We start from the raw sequence: 26,527 nt of genomic DNA on the forward strand, positions 1-26,527 counted from the left end.
GGAGACATTAGGTGAAGAAAGGCCAACAACAAGGGGGCCAGGGGGTCGGAGAAGGGGCAGGGAGGTTTTGGAGGGGGCAGTCAAGAGACGGGGGGGGGTCGGGAGTTTGGGGGGGGGAGCTTTTTGGGGGGTGTGGAGAAGGTTTTGGGCAGTCAGGGTACAGGTAGGGGGTAGGGTCCTGGGGGGCATTGGGGGGGGGGCTTAGGAGGGGACAGTTAGGGGACAAGGAACAGGGAGGCTTAGGCAGGGGGTGGGGTTCTGGAGGGCAGTTAGGAGCAGGGGTCCCAGGAGGGGGCAGTCAGGGGACAAGGAGCGAGGGGGGGGGGTTGGGAGTTCTGGGGGGGGGCTGTCAGGTGGCAGGGGTGGGGAGAGGGATCGGAGCAGTCAGGGGACAGGGAGCAGAGGGGTTTAGATGGGTTGGGAGTTCTGGGGGGGGCTGTCAGGGGATGAGGAGTGGTTGGATGGGGCGTGGGAGTCCCAGGGGTCTGTCTGGGGGTGGGGGTGTGGATAAGGGTTGGGGCAGTCAGGGTACAGGTAGGGGGTAGAGTCCTAGGGGGCCAGTTAGGATGGGGGGAGGGTCTCTGGAGGGGGCAGTCAGGGGACAAGAGGCAGGGAGGCTTAGGTAGGGGGTGGAGTCCTGGGGGGCAGTTAGGGGCAGGGGTCCCAGGAGGGGGCAGTCAGGGGACAAGGAGCGGGGGGAGGGTTGGGGGTTCTGAGGGGGGGAAGTGGGAGGGGCAGGGGCGGGGCTAGGGCAGGATGGGGCGGGGCTAGGGCAGGACAGGGGCGGGGCTCCTCCCGTCCTCTTTTTTGCTTGCTGGATTATGGTAACCCTACCCATCCATAAAAAAAAGTTGCAATACCATGGAATACTATATTCTCGTGGGGGCCCCTGTGGGGCCTGGGGCAAATTGCCCCACTTGCCCCCCCCTCTGGGCGGCCCTGGTGTAGTGCTGTAGAGCCAGCCTGCTTGGCCTTTCAGAGCTTGGGCAGCTCAGAACAGCATGGACGGTTCCTACTGAGTCAGGGTTAAGCAGCATATCTGCTTTCAAATGTGCAGTTATTCTTAACATATTAAATTGATACGATTATAAAAATCATTTAAAAAGTGTAATAAATCTACAAAGTATCAGGAGATTATAGGCCAGGTCCTTCGATTTACTAATTTAAAAATTTCCAAACATAAAGGCATTACTTTATCTTAAAAGGTCTGAGTTACTGATTTTGTTTTGTTACTAAAATTAGATCTTCACGCTATAAACATCAATTAAAGCACCAAAAATACCTCATTTGCATGCTTTTCAACTAATTTCCTTCCTATTAACGGGTTTGTTATTTTTATATGTTCGTGATCCATACTAAATGTAGATGTAAACAGATGAAACATGCCAGTGAAGCAAAATATCAAAACTTATTTTAAAGATGCCTCCACTAAATCAGGACCAAATCTCCCAACATGCATGCTGTATGTGAAATTATAAATTATATTATTCATTTAAACCTTGCTATTCAGAAAGTTTCATAGGTTACAAAAACTGACATTTATCAAACTGTTACATACAAATTTCTTTTCTAGGGCAGTAAAAATGGATACCCACATCTATACCTTATGAACTTCACTAACTGACCTTTCCAAATTTCATCAGCACCAGTCATGTATTATATAAGTATGTACTGATGAATGATTTGGGGACGTGGCAGACTTTCACAATATATTATTTGTATGTACTGTGGCAAAGGCTTCTGCTGCTGAAAAGATTTTGTGATAAATGGAAACTTATTTTAGTGCTCAGCTCCTTCAGAAACATAGTGAACATAAAAACTGAGGGAATGAAGAATGGCAATTATAGTTATTCCATCCTGTATTTATAAGAAGATACAAGTACTCACACTGGCAACAAAATATATTATGTATTGTCAAATTTTAACGAACACAAAAAAAAACAATATTTAAGCACAACGAAAGCTAGGCAATGCAAGGTTCAAGTTAACTCTGTACTAAACACTATTTTCTGCCAAGGTCTTCAGACACCAGGTATGACATCTCAAACTGATCTGAGACTCCCTCAATACTTAAGCACAATGGAAAAAAAAGAGAAAAGAATGTCAGTCTAAACTATTAACCTGACGGTAATTTTTAATGATAGCATAAATCTATAGAAAAATACTACAGCTGTAGGAAGATATGGCTCCTTCAGTGCCATTAAAGTCCATCTTGTAAATAAATGTTGATGCAGTTTTTAAGCTCATGTCATAAATGCCTATTTGTGGAGTTCTGAAAATGTGGAATTATTGATACACCTCTACCTCGATATAATGCGACCCGATATAACACGAATTTGGATATAACACGGTAAAGCAGTGCTCCAGGGGGGGCGGGGCTGCGCACTCCGGTGGATCAAAGCAAGTTCAATATAACACGGTTTCACCTATAACGCGGTAAGATTTTTTGGCTCCCGAGGACAGCGTTATATCGAGGTAGAGGTGTACCATAATGGTGCATTACGCAAACCCGTCTTACTTCCTGGGTTAACATGAGGTGTTAAGAAATGCAGTATCACGTCAAGGATGTAGACAAATTTAAGTACTAGACTAACTTGCTAAAAATCCTGATTGAATATCTGAGGTGGAGACGGGAGCAGAAGTAAATACACAACATATTTGAAGATTCCTTTTGCAATAATTTTCTAAACAAGTTGCCTTCTCCTCCACTTCCTAAAAAAAAATCAGACCACATTTTTGACTAATGATATGTACAATTTAGTGCATAAAAATGCCAGTGTTTTAATTAAAGGAATTCAAAGGAAGACTGAAGCTGAACACTTTAATCAACCTATTTCCAGTACTTGTTTGTCAAATTTCAGAACACCTTTATGGCTACGATATAAATTCCTACATAATATTAATACTGACCACATTAAATTAGAGGAGTACTGATACATTTTCTTTTGCTTTTAAGTTCACTTCTCTTATCTCACTGGTAATCTCAGTTTCTACAACTCATAGGCATAGACTAATGTGTTTCTACAGGCTGTCTTCAACAGAAGCGTGTTTATCAAAGCAAATACACTGAACAAATGAGTGTATGTCACTGTTTGGTGCCCACAATTTTGAGAAATATAGATCCATCCAATATAACACCTGATCCCCTCCCTAGCTGCTTTCATTTGCCCATAGAAATGGACATAACCTTCACACTGAAGCATCAATAAAGCATGTTGTAGACAACACACCCTCCTAGCAGGGGACTGCTCCTCAATAGATTGGCAGTTCTGCCCACTGGAGTTGAGCAGATAAAACTCTCCTGGGCTATCACATTGCGACCCATAATACCTCTTTGGAGGGGAAAAAAAATAAAGTTGACCAATGCTACAAGCTCACTTTATTCAATGCCCACAGCAGTCTACCCCCTAGAGATTTCCTGCATGATCCTATGTTTGTGCTGACTTACAAATGTTAGCTTTGACCTTGTCTGAGCTGCTATGGGCAGCATATGGTATAGAGTAGATTTAATTGTACTTTTCTCTCTGTGTGCTAACTGGTCCAATACTAATAAAACCCGAATCAAAATCCCTCTGGAAAGCAGAAAACATTTACATTATTAACACTTGGTTGGTGTAAACTTTGCAAACCGAATATGTCTACATTTATATAAAAACAGACTTTACTTATTATTCCTTTTAGAAGATACCTTAGGAAAATAAAATTGGATTGATATATTTCATCTGAGGTAATCTGCAAAATTTTAACACTTCTAGTGATATGTGCTATTTTGATATTCTAATTCAATGTGCTATGAAATAACACTAACAAGCAAACCCTCTCCACCACCCCCTGCCACGTATTTCTAGATAATATTTTATACACCTCTCAGAAAAATGGAAAAAATAACTTTACTCAGGAACTAGTTCATCTCACTCAGGAATTAGTTATAATTTTCCACTGAAAATGTGGAAAACATGAATGATCTTCAGGAACATACATTATAATTTATGTTTGTTCTTTCCTTCTCTGTTTATCACCATTGTAACAACTTGCTATGGCAGAAGCTGAAACACCTTCATAACAAATCCCTCTCTATGAAATTTTACTTAGTAACTAAACATAACCACATGGGACTGAGGTACCAAATTCATTCATACTGTGAACAGTACCTGGAGTATAACATGCTACTAAATTATGTCATCGTATTGAATAGTGGCATTAAAAGCTGCACAAAATATACTTGAAAATTAAGCAAAATGTAGCAAAAATGTTTCTTCAAGTGATTTGATATTGTTTGATAAGCAGTAATATTGGCATATTATTCTCTATTCTGTCTAGTTTTTAACCAGTTCTCACTCACTGCTTATTTGACTATATAAGATAGTGAAAAGAAAAAAAATTCATATAAATAACATCCTACATGTTTTTAATTTTCAGGCGTCATTGCTGAAAAAGCTGAGAACATTTATTTGTTTTATCTCAATGGAAACACAAACAAAAACTATATTTTTAGACCTCTATTGGTTCCCTTTTCTACTTTACAGGGCATGAACAAAGAAGCACCAACAAAATAGGTTCCCTTAAAAAAGAAAAAGAAAAGAAAAAAAAAAAAAGGTAGAAAGCAACTACCTGTTGCCATTAAAAAAAGCCTGTCAGTACATGACATTAATTTTGCCTCAAACATCTGATTTTTAACTTCCAAAGGATACTAAGTTAGCAGAAATGAAAGGAGAGATAGAACTTGATAGACAAAATGGCTTAATATTTAATCGCGCTTTTTCACAATTTGAAAGAACACTCTTTCTGACTTAATTCAACCTTCCTTCCTCCCAGCCCCCAATGTATAGTTGGATGTTCTTCCCCGACACTAAGAAAATAATTTCTGGATATCAACAGGTGAAGAAAAAAGAAAAAAACATGCAGTTTTCTAGTTTAGTATAAATAGCTAATGCAGTCCTCCAACACGGAGAATATGCTTTTAATTTAGGGGACACACTACTCAAAATATTTCTTGTTTCATATTATATAATGCACATATTAGTAGTGTTTTATTGCTTAGTAGAGGATTTATGCTAAAATTCTAATTTTCCCTACATACTTCTCTTCTGTAATATACGTTAAATTACCAAATTAATCCCTTCACACAGCACGAAAAATCACATTTAATATGTAAACTTTTACTCTACTTCCATGTAAATGTATCTCAAACCTCTTATGTTCACCCACTCTGTATTACCTAGCAGTATTTGGAAGCATCTTTTTCAGTTTAATCTTATTTTGCCTATGTATTATTTACTTTGCTAACTCTTTCCCCACTTTAAAGTTAAAAATATCTTCAAAAATATAATTTACAGATGAAAGTTTAATACTGGTTTCTGCATGCCATTTTCCACTTGCATTTTTTGCATACAAATCAGCATTTCATACAGTTTAGTAGATAGCAGGCAATATGCTGATATCTAAAGTCAAAATCACTATTCAAATAAAATCTCAAAACATGAGCCAGATGCCATTATCTGCTAAGTGATCAAATGATACAAATTAAAGTAGTAGCACTTCAATATGAACTGTGGTCTTGCAGTCTTCTCTAAATGTGGAGAAGTTCAAACACAATCCTGAATATCAAATTAAAACATCTCTCTCTTCATTTGAAGGTTAAAAGCATTAATGGAAAGCAAAATATGAAGAGGAAAAAAACCAACCCAAACCAACACACACATACGCACTCTGCTCACATATATTTGAATGAAATAGTAATTACATTCTTTATTCTAATTTATAGAATTATTTGGGGAAATAAAATACTGAAAGCTGGTAATAAGTTTTAAAAAAAATTACAACCAAAACTTAAGGCAACATGGTATAGGATTGTCATATGATTTGCCATCTATTTACTAACTCTTCAAGATCATAAAGGTCACCTCTGACCTATAACAGGCACATGCTATCAATTGTCAGGCCATGCTCCCCTACAGCACCAGCACTTCCATCTACTATAAGCCTGGAAATGCTTAATAAGATCAAAGCTTTTTTTCCTGCCACAGAACAAAGAGAAATGTTGTAATAAGGCGATCTGTGCTCAAGAAAGAATAAAAATCAGAACTCCATTCAAATCACACTCCTCTTGCTTCAGGGGTATTGTATAGTTAATTTTACTTAAGTCTAATATATATCTTCACATAAAACTTCAAAAAGACTGTTTTAACTTAGGAGCAGACATGAAAGAAAAATCATTTCACATTTGAAAGACAGCTGGCATTGATACGAAAGGAAATGAAACAGAGATCATGCAGTTTCACTTATTTCCCCACTCTCTCCCCAATATCTTTTCTCTCATCCAAGAAGCTCATACACCTAGTTTTTAATGAGTTTAAAGATCGTTAGTTTGATCATCATTAATCAGAAAACCTTGGCAAAAAGTTTACTACTAAATAAAGACAAACTCATGTAAGCTTATGGGACAAGAAAAACAAATGAAACTGATCTATGTTACAGATCTATATATATATTCCTTTTAAGACCAGGGGCAAGCCAAAATCATATACAAGTAATATGAACATAAAAATGTTCAAACAAAATGATTGTGCATACACTGTATAAAAGACCCCATAACACACAAACCAGATTTGTGTTTTGTATTCTGCCATGCAATGATATTTAAAAAATTTAAATATCAATTATGAAATAAAAGCATATCATTTAATACATAGCAAATTAAAATAGAGGCATTCAAAGATTCAGTTTTAATTTTTTCAAAAGCTGGTGAATGTCCATTTTATTTTGTAATCTGCAATAGTTCCAGTAACATTTTTTCATTTTACTTAAAATGATTTTGGAAAAATCAAATCTTGAACAAGAGCTTAATGCTTGCTTACAATTTGAGATGTACTACTTGATTCAAATGCCACCATTCTTGGCAGCATGGCACAAAATGACCAGAATTCAAAACTATGAAGCCGGTCACTAAAACAGAAGTCTATCGAGTATAAGCAAAAATGTAATGTTTTGTAATCTTTTGGAAGAAAATGGATTAAAACCCCTCTACCTCACTATCAGGTACAACGTCTACTGAAAATGTTTTAGTGTAAATAGTGATTAAAGTTTGTGAATCAGACTAACTTTCCTGTATAGGGTCAAAATGCTAGTTTGATTGGAAGCAGATGGTATAACAGTAAAGTTAGTCTCTGAACCTCAAACTCCAAACAGGAAACGCAAGCCTTAGTGGCTGACTGCTTCCCTAATCATTCCCAGAGATTCATACTTGTTATTTTTATAAATAACCACAAAGGCTTTCATCTTTTCTCCCTGTTGTACAAAGCAGCCAATAAACCTAAATGTCCTTTTTTTGTTTTTTAACTATCAGAATCCCCCACCACCACCACAAACACCATTTGCAAACACATTGCAAACATGGAGATCACAGATGGTCTTTTAAAAAGAAAATACATTAGAAATGTTATGTAGTTCAGTGTTAGGTTAATGTTTAAAAAATTTCAAACTATGAACTTAACTGTATCTTATCACAGAATGCCAGCCTTACAAGTCTTCTAAAATATGCAAGTGAATTACACCAGCAATCTAAATGTACTTTGTTAGACTAATCTAAAAACACACGGGTTTCAGTAAGTGCCTATTCAGCTATGTCAGCCACTTTGAAACTATATGAACAAAAGAAAGCACCCTTACCGTTTTCCCATTGTAGTAATACATCAAAGAATTGCTGCCCATTCCAGGTACAGGGTATGCACAATACATACTGATTCTAAAAATGACAGTCTGCAGTTAAAGTGCACTGCTTCTCTCCAAGACATCCATCCACCCGATCAAACAGAGTAATTCTTCAGTACTATGTGTACACACATGGATCTACTCAAAAGGAACTTATGCAAAACAGGACTGAACCATCTCATATGGGAAAGAGGGGGTGTGAGAGAGAGACATACACTGTAATCTCTATAAAATTCTATCAACCCCCCGTTTTTAGTCATAATTCCAACCAGCAAAACCCTTGCAAAAACAGTTTATTTACAGCATTTAAGAGTCACAGGTTTGTAGCTACCAATACACTGAGAAATTATTAGCTTTGTCCATACAAATAAAATACTACAAAGAAATAACAAATGGAAAAATCCTAGTTAATCTTCTGTTTTTTGTTTTAATTCAATTAGAGCACTTGTGGCAGTAGAGTCATAGCTTGATGCACCTCCAGTGACACTACCATCTGGCTCTGTCTAAAGTTGCTTCCAACTTTGACAAACACACCACAGAGCAATCATGAACTGGAAACACTGAATCATATGTAACAAGAAGGACTAGACAGTTAAGCCTTCTACATAATCACTTCCTGGGCCAAAAAGTATTATGTCCCAATTAATTAAGTATCTCTACTAGGCCATGGGTTGTTTCTAACTGGGGGAAAAGTATATCCTCTTAAACAAGTACTGTATAGCTGCCAAACAAAAGAAAATACAGTATGTCATGTTTAGTTAAATATATTACATATGTTTAAAACAGACAACTAAATAAAAGGTAAATATTTTAATATTACAAAATCCAAATTTCATAGCATGAAAAATAGATGAGTAAGTTTGGCCAAATTTTAAACATTTTAGACTATAAAATACATTTTTGTGAAAAAACATTGTTCCCCCTCTCTATACATGTACATACATACACACACACACACACACACACACACACGGACAAGAGAATTGACAGAAACATACAATTTTAGTGTTAATCTGACAAAAATGTATAGCACAAAATATTGAACATATATTACATATAATCCCTCAATACACACACATTTATAGTCTATTCTTCCCTAAACTGCATCCTCTTGGTGAAGAATATGAAATTCCCTCAGTTTGCTTGATAAATTAAACATATAATATGAAAGCCAATACACAAGGAATGAAGTTGCCACTGTTGGAGGCGGGGGATTAATACTAAAAGCAAATGTTACTCAGTACATCAGGAAACTCCTAATCCATATGTTTGTACATAAATATGTTTATATTCTATAGATGAATACAACTGGCTGTTAAAGAATGCACAGGATCCAGTGAGCCTCTAAAAAACAAAAACAAAAAAGGCAAAGGACAGAAAAAAATGACAGCAGAAAATCTCTTTCACACTCTCTTCGACTGTGTCAAATGCCAAATCTGTGAGTTTGCCCTGCCTTCCCTTCTGTCCAGAACAGAGAACATACAGCAGACTAAGAAAAGAAGGGGTAACGTTCAATTCAGCCATGTGTAGGGAAAGAAAGCAAGCTGCAGAAATTGGGATACCTTTAACAAGCACTTTTGATGATGGGGAAGTCATCTAACCAAAGAATGAAATTTAGCAAAGAAAACAGCCCAGTAAGCTGAAATACTATGATCATGTGAGACTTCCATTAGGTTTTTGTACAGTGTCCATCACCTTAGTAAATAAGCACTGCAATATCTAAGTATACAGAATATATGCAGATTAGACATAGAAGTTTAGTCAGTGACACGCACCAGCAAAACGATATATAAGCATGACAGTTAAACTACTGTGATTATTCCAGTTTTGAATTAGGAGGTTATCCTGAAATGTAAATTAATCGAAAAGCATGTGCATTTTTACTGTTTAGCTTTATATGTTGATCAGATTGTTGCTTTTAATACATATATACACAGGGGAGGGGGGGGGGAGTAGAAAAGCATGCAGCATTTTAAAAGCTAATGAACCAAATTTCAACCAAACTCTTCACCAATATAAAAGACTAAGCAGCAGCTGCAAAAAAGAACATCACTGTACATCAGACTATTAAAATGCCAAGCCTGCAGAGTGACTTGCAACTTCCTCCTTCCCCCAGGGATCACAAAGCCCCATTTCAGTCCCCAGAGAACTCTGTAAGAAGCTTTGATTTACAATTAACAATGCCATTCCTTAAACCTCCTCACTATGTTTAGGCTTCTATGGACGTGATATGCTAAAAGATCTTTAGATCTCTTAGACATACTGCTTCCCTAAGTATATAGTACTCCAGGATTAAAATGAATTATTTAGAACAATGTATCTTTTTATATTCAGGAAACACACACAAAAAGCTAAACAACAAAAGTCCAATTTTATTTTGGAAAAAAGAGGCAGAATAAAAGCATTTTCTTTTTTAATCAAATAGTTTCAGCACATAAGAAACTTTTATAGTGGTCAAAAATGCTTTAGCAGTGGTTAGATTCAGTTCTCCAAAACAAGGATGGACATTAATGTGTATCTTGTAAAATCAACTACTGGGTGTGTGCATGCAATAATTTGATTATTGTTGAAACACTGCGGGGATTAAAAACTCAGTATTTTACTATGTGGCATACGTGTTTCATCTTTCTTGCAGCTCATCTTCTAAACTTGCACACAAAAACAGTAGAAGTTAAAAGTGTGAAGGCAATATTAATTCGTATTGTTTGCTAACTTGAGTAACATCTGTTTAAACAAGTATATTGCTGACGCTCATCAACATACAGGTAAGCTAGTGTCAAAAACAGCACAAAAGAGTAGGTCTCATTCAAAATGCTGCCTCTGGGCAAAGATAGAATAAAGACAAATACTCCCAACAATACCACCCTGACTAAAAGGATTTACCTCTGACAAACCAAAGAAGTAACAATTTCATCATACTGTGTGGGGAATTAGCTATTTTATTGGAGCAGCACAGGTACACCTATATGCACTGCACTGAAAATTATCACCGTGCTGTATGCTTATAGCACCAAAATACCATTTCCCCAATACATTAGAATCATAGAATATCAGGGTTGGAAGGGACCTCAGGAGGTCATCTAGTCCAATCCCCTGCTCAAAGCAGGCCCAATCCCCAGACAGATTTTTGCCCCAGATCCCTAAATGGCCCCCTCAAGGATTGAGCTCACAACTCTGGGTGTAGCAGGCCAATGCTCAAATCACATTGTCACTCAATGTATCATATTTTGGGATCAAATTATTCTGCTTTCAAGCATATCAGATTGTTATGAGTTTTCTTTAATCTCAGAGTTTACATTGCCCAAAGATGATGACAAACGGACATATTTTATAATTGCAGCAAACACCACTGGATATACCTATAGAAAGCTCAAACTGTAACTACTCCAACATGGTTCCAACAACCAAAAAAAGTTCTCTTTGTGTATGTCGGGGTTTTATTTTTTATTTCACATTTATTCTGAGCAGCAGCTGCACTGATTCCCCTCCCCCCCTTAAGGAAAGCATGTTACGGTGAAATAGATCCTATCTGGATCAACGATATCATAGTGAATACAGTTATTTATTCTATTTTTCCTTGGTGACAAATCAAGGGTTAATCTTATGACTCAGTCTGACAGAACTAGTCAGCTGGAGACAAGGCCAATTTTTTAAACTTGATTTCAGACAGACATGCCGTCAGCAGAGGAGCACTGAATGGACATGCACTTTTGTAGCCTGAACTGTTTCCATTCACGACTCTGCACTGTGTCAAAAACAATAACCTGTGTGTTTCTGTAAGTATATAAAGAGATTATGATCTCTGACGCAGAGTGAAATGCTGACCTAATAAAAAACCAGACTACCTGTTTAAGAATGTTCTCAAAAGATTCATTCATTTTCAGTCTGATTTTAATGATACTTGCTCTTTAAAGTCCAGCTGTTTTGTCAAACGTAGAATTTAGTCTATTTTCTTATCTTTGTCCAATTCAAAGACACACAACGAAACACACACAGCAAGAATGAATCACCCACCTTTTTAACGAGTTTAAAACTACCACTAAGTTGACATCATACAGATCACTGGAAATTACTCTTTATAATATACCAGAGATAGGCAGAGGATCTCATCTCCACACCACAGAGCATATCCTCTATTCAAAACTGTCCATAAATATGACAAACATCATATCAATGTTTAAAATAAAATATTGCGTTATATTGCTTGTTTTATTATTTCAAATATTATAAGAACTAAAAACTTTTACATTGAATTGTGAACTCTTCCCCCTCCCCATAAAAGTTATTTGCCCACCATCAAAAAGTTATTTGCCCACCATCAAAAACAAATACCAGATAAAATATAATGAGCTTCCTGATGGACAGTCTGTTTTTCCCAAGGACTTAAACATCAGCTTACAAAGGAAAACCTCAAGTAGGATAACAATAGCTCATTTTTTCTTCTTTGTTACTAGTTGAAAAATGCTCTTCAATATTCATGCACAAAATCTTTGTCCCAAGGATTCAGAAACCACTTCTAAGATTCTCAATGGAAAAAAAACTCCAAATGTATATATTTCTAAACAAAACGTTTATGATTAACTAGATCAAGCCTGGCGAGATGAATACCTATAAATTATATCGTCAGGAGACAATTAAAACAGATTCAGACTTTAAACTGTCTGAGAATTGCATGTAGCTACTTCTAGACAATGCATATTTTTCTATTTTTCTCCTCTAGAAGACAGACCTCTACTCATGTAAACATTTAAATATCTAGTAAATTAAAAAATCCTGAAAGCATGCCATCATGTTATTAGGCAAGGGGAAATTATCCATTTATCATGTACTGTATAGTGAAAAGATGCAGCAGTTTGCAACTCCACAATAGTGCTTTTTAAAAAAAGAAGAAACAGCTAAGAATAAAAACCATTATAATAAAAACAAAATTGACACAAAAGTCATAACATTAAGTTAATTGGGTCCAATTAATTTACACTAGTGTAAATCTATGTCAAAGTTAAGTAGTAAAAGTTTTACTGTTTTCCAGTTCAAATGGTTGGATTTTAACTTTAATATCTGTATTTCTGCAAAGAAAAAAATTACCTGATATTAAATAAAAATAAGATTACATATTAAACCAGTATACAGCATTCCAGAAAATAAACCTTACACTATACACTGATATCAGATTTCCAAACCAATTCCATGATGGCTACATGTGAAAACAGGAAACAATAATATTTTAAAAATAAGAAATTATATAGTTAGAAAAATTGAGTTACAACAGATGGGAATGGCTTTCCTTCTCAAGTACTATACATTTTCAGCATGCGAGTTATTTTATATATTTAAATAGAAATAAAAATGCTTCTCATTAGGTGCATTATTCTAAGAGCTAATGAACAGCAGCAACTTCTATCAATTCCTCATATTCAAGTATTGTACAAATATTCCTTATTAGTGATACTTTCTTATGGATTTATATTAAATATCAAAGCAAGGAACGTATTCAGTATGCACCATTATTCCCAGCTTTGGAAAGTTTCAGAACTGTGCTGAAGATTTTAGATATTTTGTAAAAACAAAAACCCCAAGCAGTTTAATAGATGGCTTTGAAATGTCCTCAGGTATAGCTCCCTATGAGAAGCACTTAGTTACACACAATTTCATTTATGACAAAATGTATGTATACATTTGTTTGTTATCCTTGACAAATGAATAAGGGGTGTTACCAAACAACAGTACTTCCTATTGGGCCAATCATCACTGCACAACATGATAAATAAATGCAGGCACATTATAAAAATCAGGTGTGAATTAAATAAGAGATTTAAAAAACCTTCCAAAGTAAATGATTCCACGTTTCTGTTATTGAAAGATATAAAAGATTAAGTTAAGATACACATCTCTTCATCATGAACTTAGTATGACCAAGCAAATGTATTTGAGAAATTAAAGGGAGATAAGGGGTCCCTCTGCTGGTCCAACTCCAGTATCATTTTGCTTTATTTGTTGCTGAAGTGCAATACGTTTAGCATTTCTCATGTACTCCCCAAAGTGATATATAGTAACATAGCTTCTGATGCAGTTTTAAAATTTTCCAGTGGGTGGTTCTATAATCAAAACCCTGCTCCGTATGAAAAACAGTATTTTAATCTATTTAATAAATTAGCATCAGAGAAGCTTTAGGAAACTTTATGTCAAAGTGCAGGTAGCTAGCTGTATAGAAACATAAGCTCAGAGGCACATTTCCCCCCCCCCCCTTTTTTTTTTTTTTTTTTTTGGTTCTCTGGTTTGCTGTCTGGCAAAACTCTTCAGCAAACGAAGCTGTCTGGATGATCTGTCAAAAGCAAATGACAATCCTTTTGTCATCTATAGTTAGGGATCTAGTTAGTACTCCCTTAAGGAAATTTTTTTTTTTAATAGGCTACCCAAGCTACCACAGAAAATGTCATGAAGTCTTGTGATTACATCTCCAGGATTGTACAACCTGTTTTCTTTATAGCCTTGAAGTGCCAAAGCTCAACATCACAAGAAACTCAATGGCACTAAAATGTTAGGCAATTTTAATTCAATTTTAAATTTATACTCAGAGACTAGAACCAACATCTGCATCTTTGTGTCAGGATGACAAGTGAATCAGTAGTTTAGAAAATTTACGTCTGAAGTTTATTCAGGGGTTTAGACAGTTTTTATTTCAGTGCAATTCTTTCCAACAGTAATCATTTTTTACTGGCTATTTCTGATAATTTAATGGTTAGATCACAGCCAAAGCAGCCTGTCTAGCATTTGTATTGATCAAGCAACCAATCAATTTAACAGCATGACACAGGTAAAAGTCTTATAGATATTACCACCTATTACTCTTCTAACAGACTGCACAGATTTTCAAACAGCCTTCCCACCAAAATCACAGTGATCATCATCAAGTGACAAACTATAAGAAATAATCTTTTATTTATAAAACCTTTCCCTCCCCCCATTGTTGTTGTAACGAAGAGCATCATCAATAATGGGGATGAACTGGCACATAGTCTGATGTAAAGCAGCAGTTACAGCAATAACATATAACCTCTTTGTACAGTTACACAAGCTGCAGTCTAGTCATGTTGGGTTTTATTAACATTTTAAAGGTACATATAAATTTAAGACCTTTCTATTCAGATCTCAATTATAATTTAATAGCACTTAAATACATGCATCTGGGATGCTGTGAAAACTTAAACAGATTAGCTATTGTCAACAGAAGGCCCTTACAGCAAGTCCTGAAGACAGCTAAGGAGACCTTCTGGCAGGGAATTCTACAGACATGATCCCTGATCAAAGCAGGCTCTGCTTTGGCCCAATGCAGTCAGAGGATCAGGACAGACAGCCTGGATAATTCATCTGATTTCAACTGCCTTGGAAGGACATTGTTGAGAGATGATCACTTAAGAACCCTCGGCCTAGATCAGTGAGAGCTTTACAGACTGTCAGCAAGACCTTGCAACAACCCAGTTTGCTACTTACTGACAGCTGGACACCTCTGCTTCCTCCACTCCCATAACACTGGTCTACAATTTTTGAGATGTCGTCTGCTTCAGAGATAAAATGTGCTATTTATTATGTATTTTGATGTGCTGAATTCAAATATGACAATTAAAACAACTGATTGGCTACTGTTTCTAAGATATTTAAGTTTTTACATTTTATGTCTATGTATATTGTGTAGCTAGTACAGTTTTAATCATAAATTATAAACCTAGGTCTTCTCATGTGTTTATGGTTGCTTTACATGATAATATTTCATCTGTCCTCTTTATGTAACACTTTAAAAATCAGCAAAAGGGTTATATAAGTAAAATTTATTATGAAACAAAAGGCAAAAAACTATTATGTACATAGTTTAGTCCTATTCAGTGTCTACTCGCCGCTTCTTGGCTTGTCTCTTGTATTCATTAAATGGAGCATCTCTTGTCACTGTCCAGCAATAGTCTGCAAGCATTGATGGGCTCCATTTGCCCTGATAGCGTTTCTCCATTGTTGCAATGTCCTGGTGAAATCGCTCACCGTGCTCGTCGCTCACTGCTCCGCAGTTCGGTGGAAAAAAAAATCTAGATGAGAGTGCAAAAAATGTATCTTTAGTGACACGTTGCAACCAAGGCTTTTGTATGCCTTGAGGAGGTTTTCTACCAACAACCTGTAGTTGTCTGCCTTGTTGTTTCCGAGAAAATTTATTGCCACTAACTGGAAGGCTTTCCATGCCGTCTTTTCCTTGCCACGCAGTGCATGGTCAAATGCATCATCTCGAAGAAGTTCACGAATCTGAGGACCAACAAAGACACCTTCCTTTATCTTAGCTTCACTTAACCTTGGAAATTTTCCACGGAGGTACTTGAAAGCTGCTTGTGTTTTGTCAATTGCCTGGACAAAGTTCTTCATCAGACCCAGCTTGATGCGTAAGGGTGGTAACAAAATCTTCCTTGATTCAACAAGTGGTGGATGCTGAACACTTTTCCTCCCAGGCTCCAATGACTGTCGGAGTGGCCAATCTTTCTTGATGTAGTGGGAATCTCTTGCACGACTATCCCATTCGCAGAGAAAACAGCAGTACTTTGTGTATCCAGTCTGCAGACCAAGTAAGACAGCAACAACCTTCAAATCGCCACAAAGCTGCCACTGATGTTGGTCATAGTTTATGCACCTCAAAAGTTGTTTCATGTTGTCAGAGGTTTCCTTCATATGGACTGCATGACCAACTGGAATTGATGGCAAAACATTGCCATTATGCAGTAAAACAGCTTTAAGACTCGTCTTCGATGAAACAATGAACAGTCTCCACTCATCTGGATCGTGAACCATGTTGAGGGCTGCCATCACACCATCGATGTTGTTGCAGGCTACAAGATCACCTTCCATGAAGAAGAATGGGACAAGATCCTTTTGACGGTCACGGAACATGGAAACCCTAACATCACCTGCCAGGAGATTCCACTGCTGTAGTCTGGAGCCCAACAGCTCTGCCTTACTCTTGGGTAGTTCCAAATCCCTGACAAGGTCATTCAGTTCACCTTGTGTTATGAGGTGTGGTTCAGAGGAGAAGGATGGGAGAAAATGTGGGTCCTGTGACATTGATGGTTCAGGACCAGAAGTTTCATCCTCTTCCTCGTCTGACTCAAGTGAGAATGATTCTGGTGCATCAGGAACCGGCAGTCCTTCTCCGTGGGGTACTGGGCGTATAGCTGATGGAATGTTTGGATAATGCACAGTCCACTTTTTCTTCTTTGACACACTTTTCCCAACTGGAGGCACCATGCAGAAGTAACAATTGCTGGTATGATCTGTTGGCTCTCTCCAAATCATTGGCACTGCAAAAGGCATAGATTTCCTTTTCCTGTTCAACCACTGCCAAAGATTTGTTGCACAAGTGTTGCAGCATATCTGTGGGGCCCACCTCTTGTCCTGATCTCCAATTTTGCAACCAAAATAAAGGTGATAGGCTTTCTTAACCATAGTGGTTATACTGCGCTTTTGTGATGCAAAAGTCACTTCACCACAAACATAGCAGAAGTTATCTGCACTGTTCACACAAGTACGAGGCATCTCTGCTCACTTTGGCTAAACAGAAATGTGTCCCTTTGCAAAATCAAACACTGACAAATAAAAGAGCACGACACTGTATGATTTCTAGAGCTGATATAGGGCAATTTGTTCAGCAGAGTGATGTAACCTTCGTTATGATTGCATCATCCATGACTTCTAGGAATAACATGATGTAATTCATATCATGTATGACGCAATACCAGCTTCAGATTGCATCATTCATTGTTTTGCCTAAAAAGCAAGTACTGTTCAAACCCAGTCATAGATTTATTCATAGATCCAGTCAAAGATGTATTTTAGTCATTTCTGGTTTAAATTGAGATCCCTTCCCTTTATAACTCACTTATCCTCCGCCATTCCCAAGTCAAGGGTCGTATATACTGACCCAATAGCATATCTTGAAAACTAGAGCCAATCAACAATTTTAAGCATCATTTTTGTTCTCAGTGACCCAGAATTAGTAAAGTTTGACTACATTTATTTCAGAAGCATTTTGGCTGTAGAGCAGTATAATCAAGAAGCAGACAGGAAGCCACATGTGACTGACTACTGCTGCTTCCAGATCAATTTCAAGGGAGGCTCAAGTAGAAGTGAATTACAATAATCTAGCCTGGAGATGGTGAAATCATAAAAGGCCTAATGAGGTCCATGACTAGGCTGACCAAACAGCAAGTATGAAAAATCGGGACAGAGGGTGGGGGGTAATAGGCGCCTATATAAGACAAAGCCCCAAATATCGGGACTGTCCCTATAAAATCGGGACATCTGCTCACCCTATCCATGACACAGAAAAAAGGGAGGGATGGAGATGGAAACAGTCTTGTTCCCTCTAATTTTTGACAGGCCATGTGTGCAAAAAATTTCTTCTCTGCAAATTTTTGTGCTTCTGTGCAAATTTTTGTGTGCGCAGAGTTTCGCCGTGTGCGTGGTGTTTCGGATCTGTGTGCGCATGCGCACGCACACAGCTTAGAGGGAACAGTGCCTCACTGCTTAAGAAGAGTAGGTCTCAACAGTAAAATTTCTTTGGTATGTTACAGAATTTTGGGGCCTGGACACTTTAAACATTTACTATTTATTTGCTACTTTACAAACCAAAAAAAGGCAAGTTCCTACCCTGAGGAGCTTACACTTTGATTCAGACATAACAAACAAGGCATAACAATGAAAAGTGGTGGTGGGAGTGTGGAAGGACAGGGGCTGGAGGTTACCCCAATAAGTAATCATGAGTGTGTGTATTCTAACCCACACAATTTATTGACTCTGTTTCAATGTTTTATAATTTATAAGTTACTGTATTATGGAGTCCAGACCAAGGATCAGAACAGGAAACAAATGAAAAATAATTCCAAGAACATGTATTTTCATCCAGAAAGTCACCTTAATCCCATTCCCAATAAGCATGGTCCTGTGTCCTCCAAGTGCTTTATTGCACTATAGCTAGGAGCACAGTCTCAGCAATAACCCTATGTAAAAATACCCTCACAGTAGAGTTAGTCAACGGGATGCTCTCAGTTTGCCAGTCAGGGAATTTTGCATCAGACCTGGCCACATCACCTATTGACCTCAGAACAACCTCAACATAAGAACAGCCATACTAGGTCAGACCAGAAGTCCAACTAGCCTAGTTTCCTGTCTTCTGACAGTGGCCAATGCCAGGTGCCCCAGAGGGAATGAACAGAACAGGTAATCATCAAGTGATCCAACAAAGGATAGGGATACCACCCCTGCCCATCCTGGCTAATAGCCATTGATGGACCTATCCTCCATGAACTTATCTAGTTCTTTTTTGAACCCTGTTATAGTCTTGGCCTTCACGACATCCTCTGGCAGGGAGTTCCATAGGTTGACTGTGCGTTGTGTGAAAAAATACTTCCTTTTGTTTGTTTTAAACCTGCTGCCTATTAATTTCATTTGGTGACCCCTAGTTCTTGCGTTACGAGGAGGAGTAAATAACATTTCCTTATTTACTTTCTTCACACCAGTCAGGATTTTATAGAGGTATTTCATATCCCTCCTTAGTCATCTCTTTTACAAGCTGAAAAATCCCAGTTTTATTAATCTCTCCTCCTATGGAAGTCGTTCTATACCCCTAATCATTTTTGTTGCCCTTTTCTGAACCTTTTCCTGTTCCAATACATCTTTTTTGAGATGGGGCGAGCATATCTGCACGCAGTATTCAAGATGTGGGCATACCTCAGAGTTTTCTGGCATCAAGGATAATACTCTAAAAAGCCAGGGCACTCCTATACTCCCCATCTGCTAGAAGGCTGCTACATTCACTCACCATGGTGAATTTTACTTAATTTTTAATTTGACTCAATTATCAGAGCCTCAAACTCTGGAGTTCAGATAAGCAGACAGAAGTTTGGAAATTTATCTGAAACTATGAATAAACTCACTAAGTCCTACAAATTTCCATCTCAAAACAGGTAAAAACAAGTTGCCTTCATGGGGGAAGATGCCCAATGAGCTGTTACCTTCCTTCAGGCCAGCTTTCTGTCTCTTGCCTTTATGGAGCACCACCCCAGCTTTATACCTAGGGGATTGGGGAGGTGAAAAGCCATTCTTTTGAGAGCAAATGTGAGGCATCTTTTCCATTTCTCTTCTATGCATTCAAGCCAACACTCAAAGTTAAGTACAGACTCACAATGACTACCATAGGTGTTTGACTGGACCTTTGTGGTATCTCCTTTCTACTTACTTCTGTCTCTCTTTCCCACCCCACCCACATGAAACAAATGTAGGTCATTTTCCTCATTTTTGCTATGTCACTGCTCCAATATAGCTGTTTTTAATGGAGGAATTCTTACAATAAATGATAAATTGGCACATGTAAGAGGTATACATCCTATAGCTGGTGACATGTCAAGACTCCTATAATCAATCTATGAATTCTTTTACCCTGAACATGATTCTAAACTGCAGTGGACTTGAATCTAGAAACAGGGCTTTGCTAATTATCTGTTAAGTGGAATTTTAAACTTTATATAAGAATTTTAAAGTATTGTCTAAAGATTTAGGTAATATGTTGACAAAAGTACATAAGATTAGTAAAACATGCAAATAGACAGTAAATACATTAACCTTGGGGGGGGGGGGGTTAAACTTAAATAATTAGTACACAGATAAAATCAAGACTCCTCTTGGTAAACAGAAAACTATCTTAGCAAAAAGACAGAGGACTTGATTATCCTCTTGCATACACAGAAGAGTTGTAGATCTCAAGAAATTAGATGACTGCATATGTGTTTGTGCAGTAGCTGATTTTCTAAGATATGCATCAATGTAAGCTGTGTACTGAAGGTCACAATCTTAGTTGGGATGAAGATGATGAAGTTGCAAAAGAAGGATCTAAAGGTATTTCCAGCATTAATCTTCTGATTTTTCACATTTAATACAGTTCTATTATTAATCTAAATTAAATGCTGATTATGGTAGTAATTAGAGCTGAATAAATGTTTCATACTGAATATTTACCCTCTTTCTCTGCTAATGGAACGTCCACAATTAGCTTGCACTTTCCTCAGGTATTCAAATGCACTTGATTTATTTTTTAATTATTTCCTCTACAGACTGACCAGTTCACTGCAAGCATTCAGTAAATGCTTTTCAAAATCTGAGCTGCACTGATTAGTTACAGTTGGTCTCAAGTCACAAGGCACTAGTTCTGTTCCCTGAGTCTGACTGGATGAAGGTAACACTACAATCAGAAGGAAGACTCGGAGAAATGGCTGGTGTTTTTGAATCTCTATGAGAAAGGTAGTAGCCGATAAGCAGAAACTATAGAATAGTGTAAAAGTATGTCTTTCGAGGTGACACAGGCCTTGTGTGAGGCAATGCTCTCGAAAAGTAGGCTACTGTAAAGATTTCCTGGATAGGTGTAGAGTTTTTTTTTTTTCCTTGCCCTCTTTGCACAATATGCATGGATAAACATAGAAGCACGTACACAAGCACTCTGTGTGCTTTGGGAACCCTTGTCTCCCTGCTGTGTCAAACTGAGTCCCATCCATATAAAATATACTATTTCCAGTGTTGTTCTGGAGCATGAAAGCTTAAAATTCACTTTCTACAAACGTTCTTGCAAATAAAAATCACACGCTTTAATGTCTGCAGAAAGCAAACACAAAAGAGATGCAAGCAAAGCTAGATTCATTCTGATATAAGTTTCATTTGTCACTCACCAAAATGTTGGAGGTGTTCATCCAGATCTAGTAATTTTCTAGCTAGCTTGTTTTTCACTACTATGACACAATCAAGAACAAGTGGAAAAATTCATCTCAAAACAAATAGTTTTGGAAAACATCTGACATGGGATGTCCACCACAAAGCAAAAGTCAAGAGAAAAAGTATTTTTAAACACCATAGGAAGATTATTTATTTAAAAATCCTTATCTTTCTAAAAGAGCAACATTAGTTTTCCAATTAAATGAAGATTACCTAGAAAGTTAAAGTACTAAGAAGAAGCATCTATGTTTACATTAAATTAATTATAAATATTAAGAGAATCTATCTTTTAGAAACTCAATTAGAAATGTCTTCCTATGGCTTGTAAAGTATTTTAAATAATAATTAAAGCCTCTTTCCCCGCCTTTGTTATTTTCCATCTAATGATGATTTTCATATACTGAGTAGAACATCTGCAGCACAGAGATTAAATATGCTGATTCACTCTTTACCTTCGCCAAAATACAATCTGATTTGTTAGCATAGCACATTCCAAATAATTATGCGGGTGTCCCTTTTCCTTAATTCTCACCTCAGAATTTCAAGAAATCACAAATTTCTATAATAGTCAGTAAAATTTAATTTTGTTCAATCTTCCACCACAGACAATGCATCTTACATTTAAAAAAAAAAAAAAAATCAGAGTTTTGTTTGAATTTTGCGTCATCTTGCTTAGAGGTTACAATCAGGACCCTAACCATTAAAATACATAGAAACAAGGACTTTACAAAATATATCACCAGCATATTGATGACTCACAGTATCTGCTTTCTCTCTCCATCACTGAGATTTGTTCAGTGTTTAATAAAATCAGTCTTTTGCTATCCTGTTTCTTCATTTAGAAGACGAAAAATTAAATAAGAAACATTAAAAACATACTGCTTCTTAACATTAGTGTTGGGTAAGAGAAATGAGATGAATTTTTCATTCACTAATATGATCTCGTTACCTGGCCAGTGCAACTAAATATTAATATGTAATTTACCTTTTATGACTCTCCTAGAATTATAGTAATAAATTACATGAAAATTGTACTGTTACATGTTTTAGCTACTCTGTCATTTTTAATATATTTTTGTTAATCTAGAAGAAATCATCTGTTAACTGGAAAGGCACCCCTGCATAACACACAACTGTTAAAATGTAAATTGCCAAACTATTTTTAGCTGCTGCGGAAAAAAAAAATATTCCTGGCCTCGGGAATAATGATTTGAAGCATTGTGTTCATTTTGTTTATCAAGCAGCTATTCAGCCTCTAGTGGGGCCCAAGTGCTTATGCAAGCAAAAGCTTTTAAGAGTGCCTGCAGCTGCAATCCTGGCTTCCAGGTAGGCTGCAGGTTCAGAGCACAGCTGCCCCAGGCTGTCTAAACTATCTCAGTTCCATCTGGAAGTATGGTTAAAATGGGATTTCAGATTCAGGTTTTTGTATATCACAGTGAAGGTGGGAAGTGGAGGAAAGGAGGGTGACTAGAAGACACCATCTATGGCTTCAGATTTAATACAAAAATAAAATAAAATAAAATAAAATAAAAAGATCAGACCCTTTTTGCTCCTACTGTATTACTGTTGCCTGTGCAGTGCATTCTATTCAGCCTATATGGCTTTGAGTTATGACTCATCCAACTGCACCTGCACCCGTGTGTTAAGTACTGCCAAATAAAAGCCCGACATCCATTTACACAACAAAGAGATGTACCCCGCAAGGCAGTAGAGCTTCTCTCCCCTCCCCTCTTGTTTATTGTGAACAGGGGGAAAAAATCCTTCCTTCACTTCACTGGGGATTTTTCACTTCATGTGGATTTTTAAATACAGATTCATTTATAAACAATTTTCTTCCTTTAAAGAATAAAGTATATTTAATACCACAAAACACCCCTATAGCATTAGATTATCACAGCCATTAATGATTTTTCAACCAAAACCCTTCCAACCTTTTTCATCAAAGCCCTTTATTCTCAAAGGATAAATTTTCTAGCAAAGAGGGATCAACAAACTAGTTGCTTGAAAGCCTTTCTGATGGTAGGCTGAAGTTAGGAAAAGCTTAATGAAGGCTTTAAAATCCACCAGGGCTTCACAATGAACATCTGACTTGGTGATTTATGCATATTAATAACCTCAGTCCTACTGAGGCAAGCTGAGCCGTACATGTCCTCCGAATCTTAATGTCTTCAGCTCCATTGGGATTATTACAAATGTAAATTTCTAAGATTCTCAGCTATTAATCTCTGTCTGTCCTCCTGTTCAGCAACATAATGACTAATTAAACATCAAAAGACCTGTACAGGAGATCTTCTTTGACAGCTCCTGGCCCAGCTCTCTTCCCAAGAGGGGAATTCAAATGACAGGGACAAGTGGGTAAGTGCATATGAGTGAGGTACAAACCATTGCTATGAAATCTAAAAACTACACATCAAATGTGTATTTAGATCTTAGGAACTGATCCAAAATAGCTTGGCTGTTTATGGTCACTAGATAAAGCCTTCCTAATGATAACTTAAAAGATTTGTATGTCAAGTAAACAGTGCGCTTTGAGCCCAATTTGTTTACTAGAAGTTAAAAATTCAGTACTTACAGAAGAAGGCAAACCAGGGGGCACCTTTCTTACTTTCTTTGTCTGTAAAGGATCTGCACACAGAAAACAACACATTTCATCAGCTATGCTGTGTTACAAAGGAGTAACAAGAACGAACAGCCACACTAAACAACTGGTTATTTATTTTTCCCACAATACAGTCCCCATTTTCTAGCTTTATGCATCTTTTCCTCTGTACCAATGAAAGGTGCCTTACACACATTACAAGAAGGTTACAATGACTAACACATTTGTGCCCTTTTCTACAATCCTGCCTCGCTCACATTACCTTTGATCTCAGGGGATTCTCCTTGTGGAAAGGCAGTCACCCCTGACAACTAAAACACTATTAAGTACATCAGTACCATAATGCATTCACTAAACAATGGCCTGTAAAGTGCACAAGGTGGAAGGTGGATTGACTGTGGACATAAATGAATCCCCTGCTTGTATTCTTGGTAAAATTAGCATTACAAACACCTCTATGGTACATTAAAATCCAAATTAATGTAAACTGTGGCTTTTTAAAACAGTAATTTCATCTAAATGGATTACAACATTCAAATGCAGGGTTTATTGTAGCACCTCAGCTACCAGCAACAGTGAAGCTGATTAACCAACTAGACAACACTCTTCACAAGTCACCAAGAGAATCCAAACCATCTTTCAGAACATTTGGAAAGTTGGAAATATGGCACCCACTTCTCTACACCAATAATTGACTTCCATGTTACCAGGGAAGCCTATGGCTGCATACATTAAGAACTGGAAAAAATGCACAAAATAAAGTTTAACAACCACTATAGTCAACGTTCAAATTAGATTTCCTGGCATTACGGGTCTGCCCCAATAAATAATTGATCTGGTGACATCATCATTTGTACTTTGGATTCATCCAGTTTTCAACCATAATACAAAACAAACTCTTCCATCTTGATTTAGAATTACAATAGTGAATTTAACATTTGGTTGTAGCAAGCTGAAAAGTATCTTCTTCCTCCATAATGTAATAAAGGTGAGAAAGTTCAGGAAGAGAAAGATAATAAAAGAAACAAGTTTATTTTCTATCCCTCACGTCTCCTCAGGATACCTCTACTATGGTATGTGCCACATATTATGTTAGAGAAAAACTACAGTTCAGAAGTGTTGACACTTATTTTCTAAAATTATTGCATACATTTTCAAGGGGGTGGGCCTTTGGTTGAGAGCACCCCTACTTTACAGGCACAAATTCTCAGGTCTTGAGTTCCAGCCACTCAGTTCCAGCAAGGACAACAAGGACTCCACTACAGATCCACAAAGGTTTATGTCCCTTGATTTTTGCCTTCTAACAACCACCATAAGCTAGCATGAAATTCCTCTGGAAACAACAAATTGGACCTAATCTTAAATCAAAAACCTTTGACACCACCCAATTTTATATAGTTTCCACATAAAATCATAATTCTCATCCTAAATGTTAGGTTTGTAACAGTACCTAAAACTAGACTAGTTTGCCATGGTTGGAGGTCCAACTATGAAGGTTTCACATATCTCTAGTGTCTCACTTCACATTCAGTGTTGCTCCATACCTGTCCAGAGGAGACACGCAGTTACCAGGCACCAGTCCCACTCAACACCCAAACATATGTTCTACAGCATTCTGTCACAGCTGATTCAATCAGCACAGGAGTAAAGATCAGATCCAGCAACTGAAATTGTGGCTATGTCTACACATTTGTGCCCTTTCCTAAAATCGTGCCATTAACTTTGATTTTCAGGGGAAGGTAGTAATCTGAAGAGGATTACATTAAATGTGAACTAGCATACTTTTAGCTCGCACCTGTAGCGTCCACATGGTGGAGTTACAGTGCAACACTTTGGTCTGAACTGTGGGGCAGTGTAGACAAGCCCTCCGTCTCCTACATAACTGTCCATCATCCTAGCTCTAGCACCCTGGCCAGCCTCCTCGCAAGGTGTTTTACTGAGTGTCCAGTAAGACTACATTTTCTTTAAATGTTCCTTTTCTCAGCCACATCCTGGAGAACTTTTCAGGTTTCTTTATTAGCAGTTTTCACCTGTGTTAAGAAGCATGTGTTAAAAAGGACTGAGTAAAAAAAGGCACTCCCCAAAACTAAATGGCAACTATCTTTGTGAATGAGTTTGAATGTCAGAAATGGACAAACAGGAGTTAGTTATAATTTTTGTAAAGGATCATTCTAAAAAGTCTGCCATTTCTAATTTAAGACATTAAAAAAAAACATTACTTCAGACATATTCAGTATCTATTTCAATAGTCACACAAATGGATAATTTCTATTAACTGCTAAAACTCCAAGAAAAGAGGTCTCATTTCATGAAGTTTTGTTGTGGATAAACAATGGTTTAAATTGTAAAGTTAAGTACAGTCAAGTTACATATACTCTGTAGCCTAAATAAATCTTCATTTGATGTATGTAGGTAAAAGTAGCACACAGG

The 26,527-nt window shown here is 37.2% G+C and overlaps 1 protein-coding gene across 4 annotated transcripts in view; it reads right to left on the bottom strand.

Moving 5' to 3' along the window:
* The window catches only part of TCF12 (transcription factor 12), a 328,708-nt gene that overhangs the window by 43,299 nt on the left and 258,882 nt on the right, over positions 1 to 26,527 (bottom strand). For 3 of the 4 annotated variants that reach the window (XM_024204916.2, XM_024204915.2, XM_024204914.2), the window contains one exon: positions 24,071 to 24,123. In XM_024204916.2, coding sequence (XP_024060684.2) covers positions 24,071 to 24,123 — 53 coding nt within the window. Of the gene's footprint in view, positions 1 to 7,668; positions 8,166 to 24,070; positions 24,124 to 26,527 lie in introns of those variants that run through there. The other variant, XM_024204918.3, reaches the window with a different exon arrangement.

This window comes from Terrapene carolina, unplaced genomic scaffold (genome assembly GCF_002925995.2).
Source record: "Terrapene carolina triunguis isolate 2854851 unplaced genomic scaffold, T_m_triunguis-2.0 Scaffold67, whole genome shotgun sequence".
NCBI lineage: Eukaryota > Metazoa > Chordata > Testudines > Emydidae > Terrapene > Terrapene triunguis.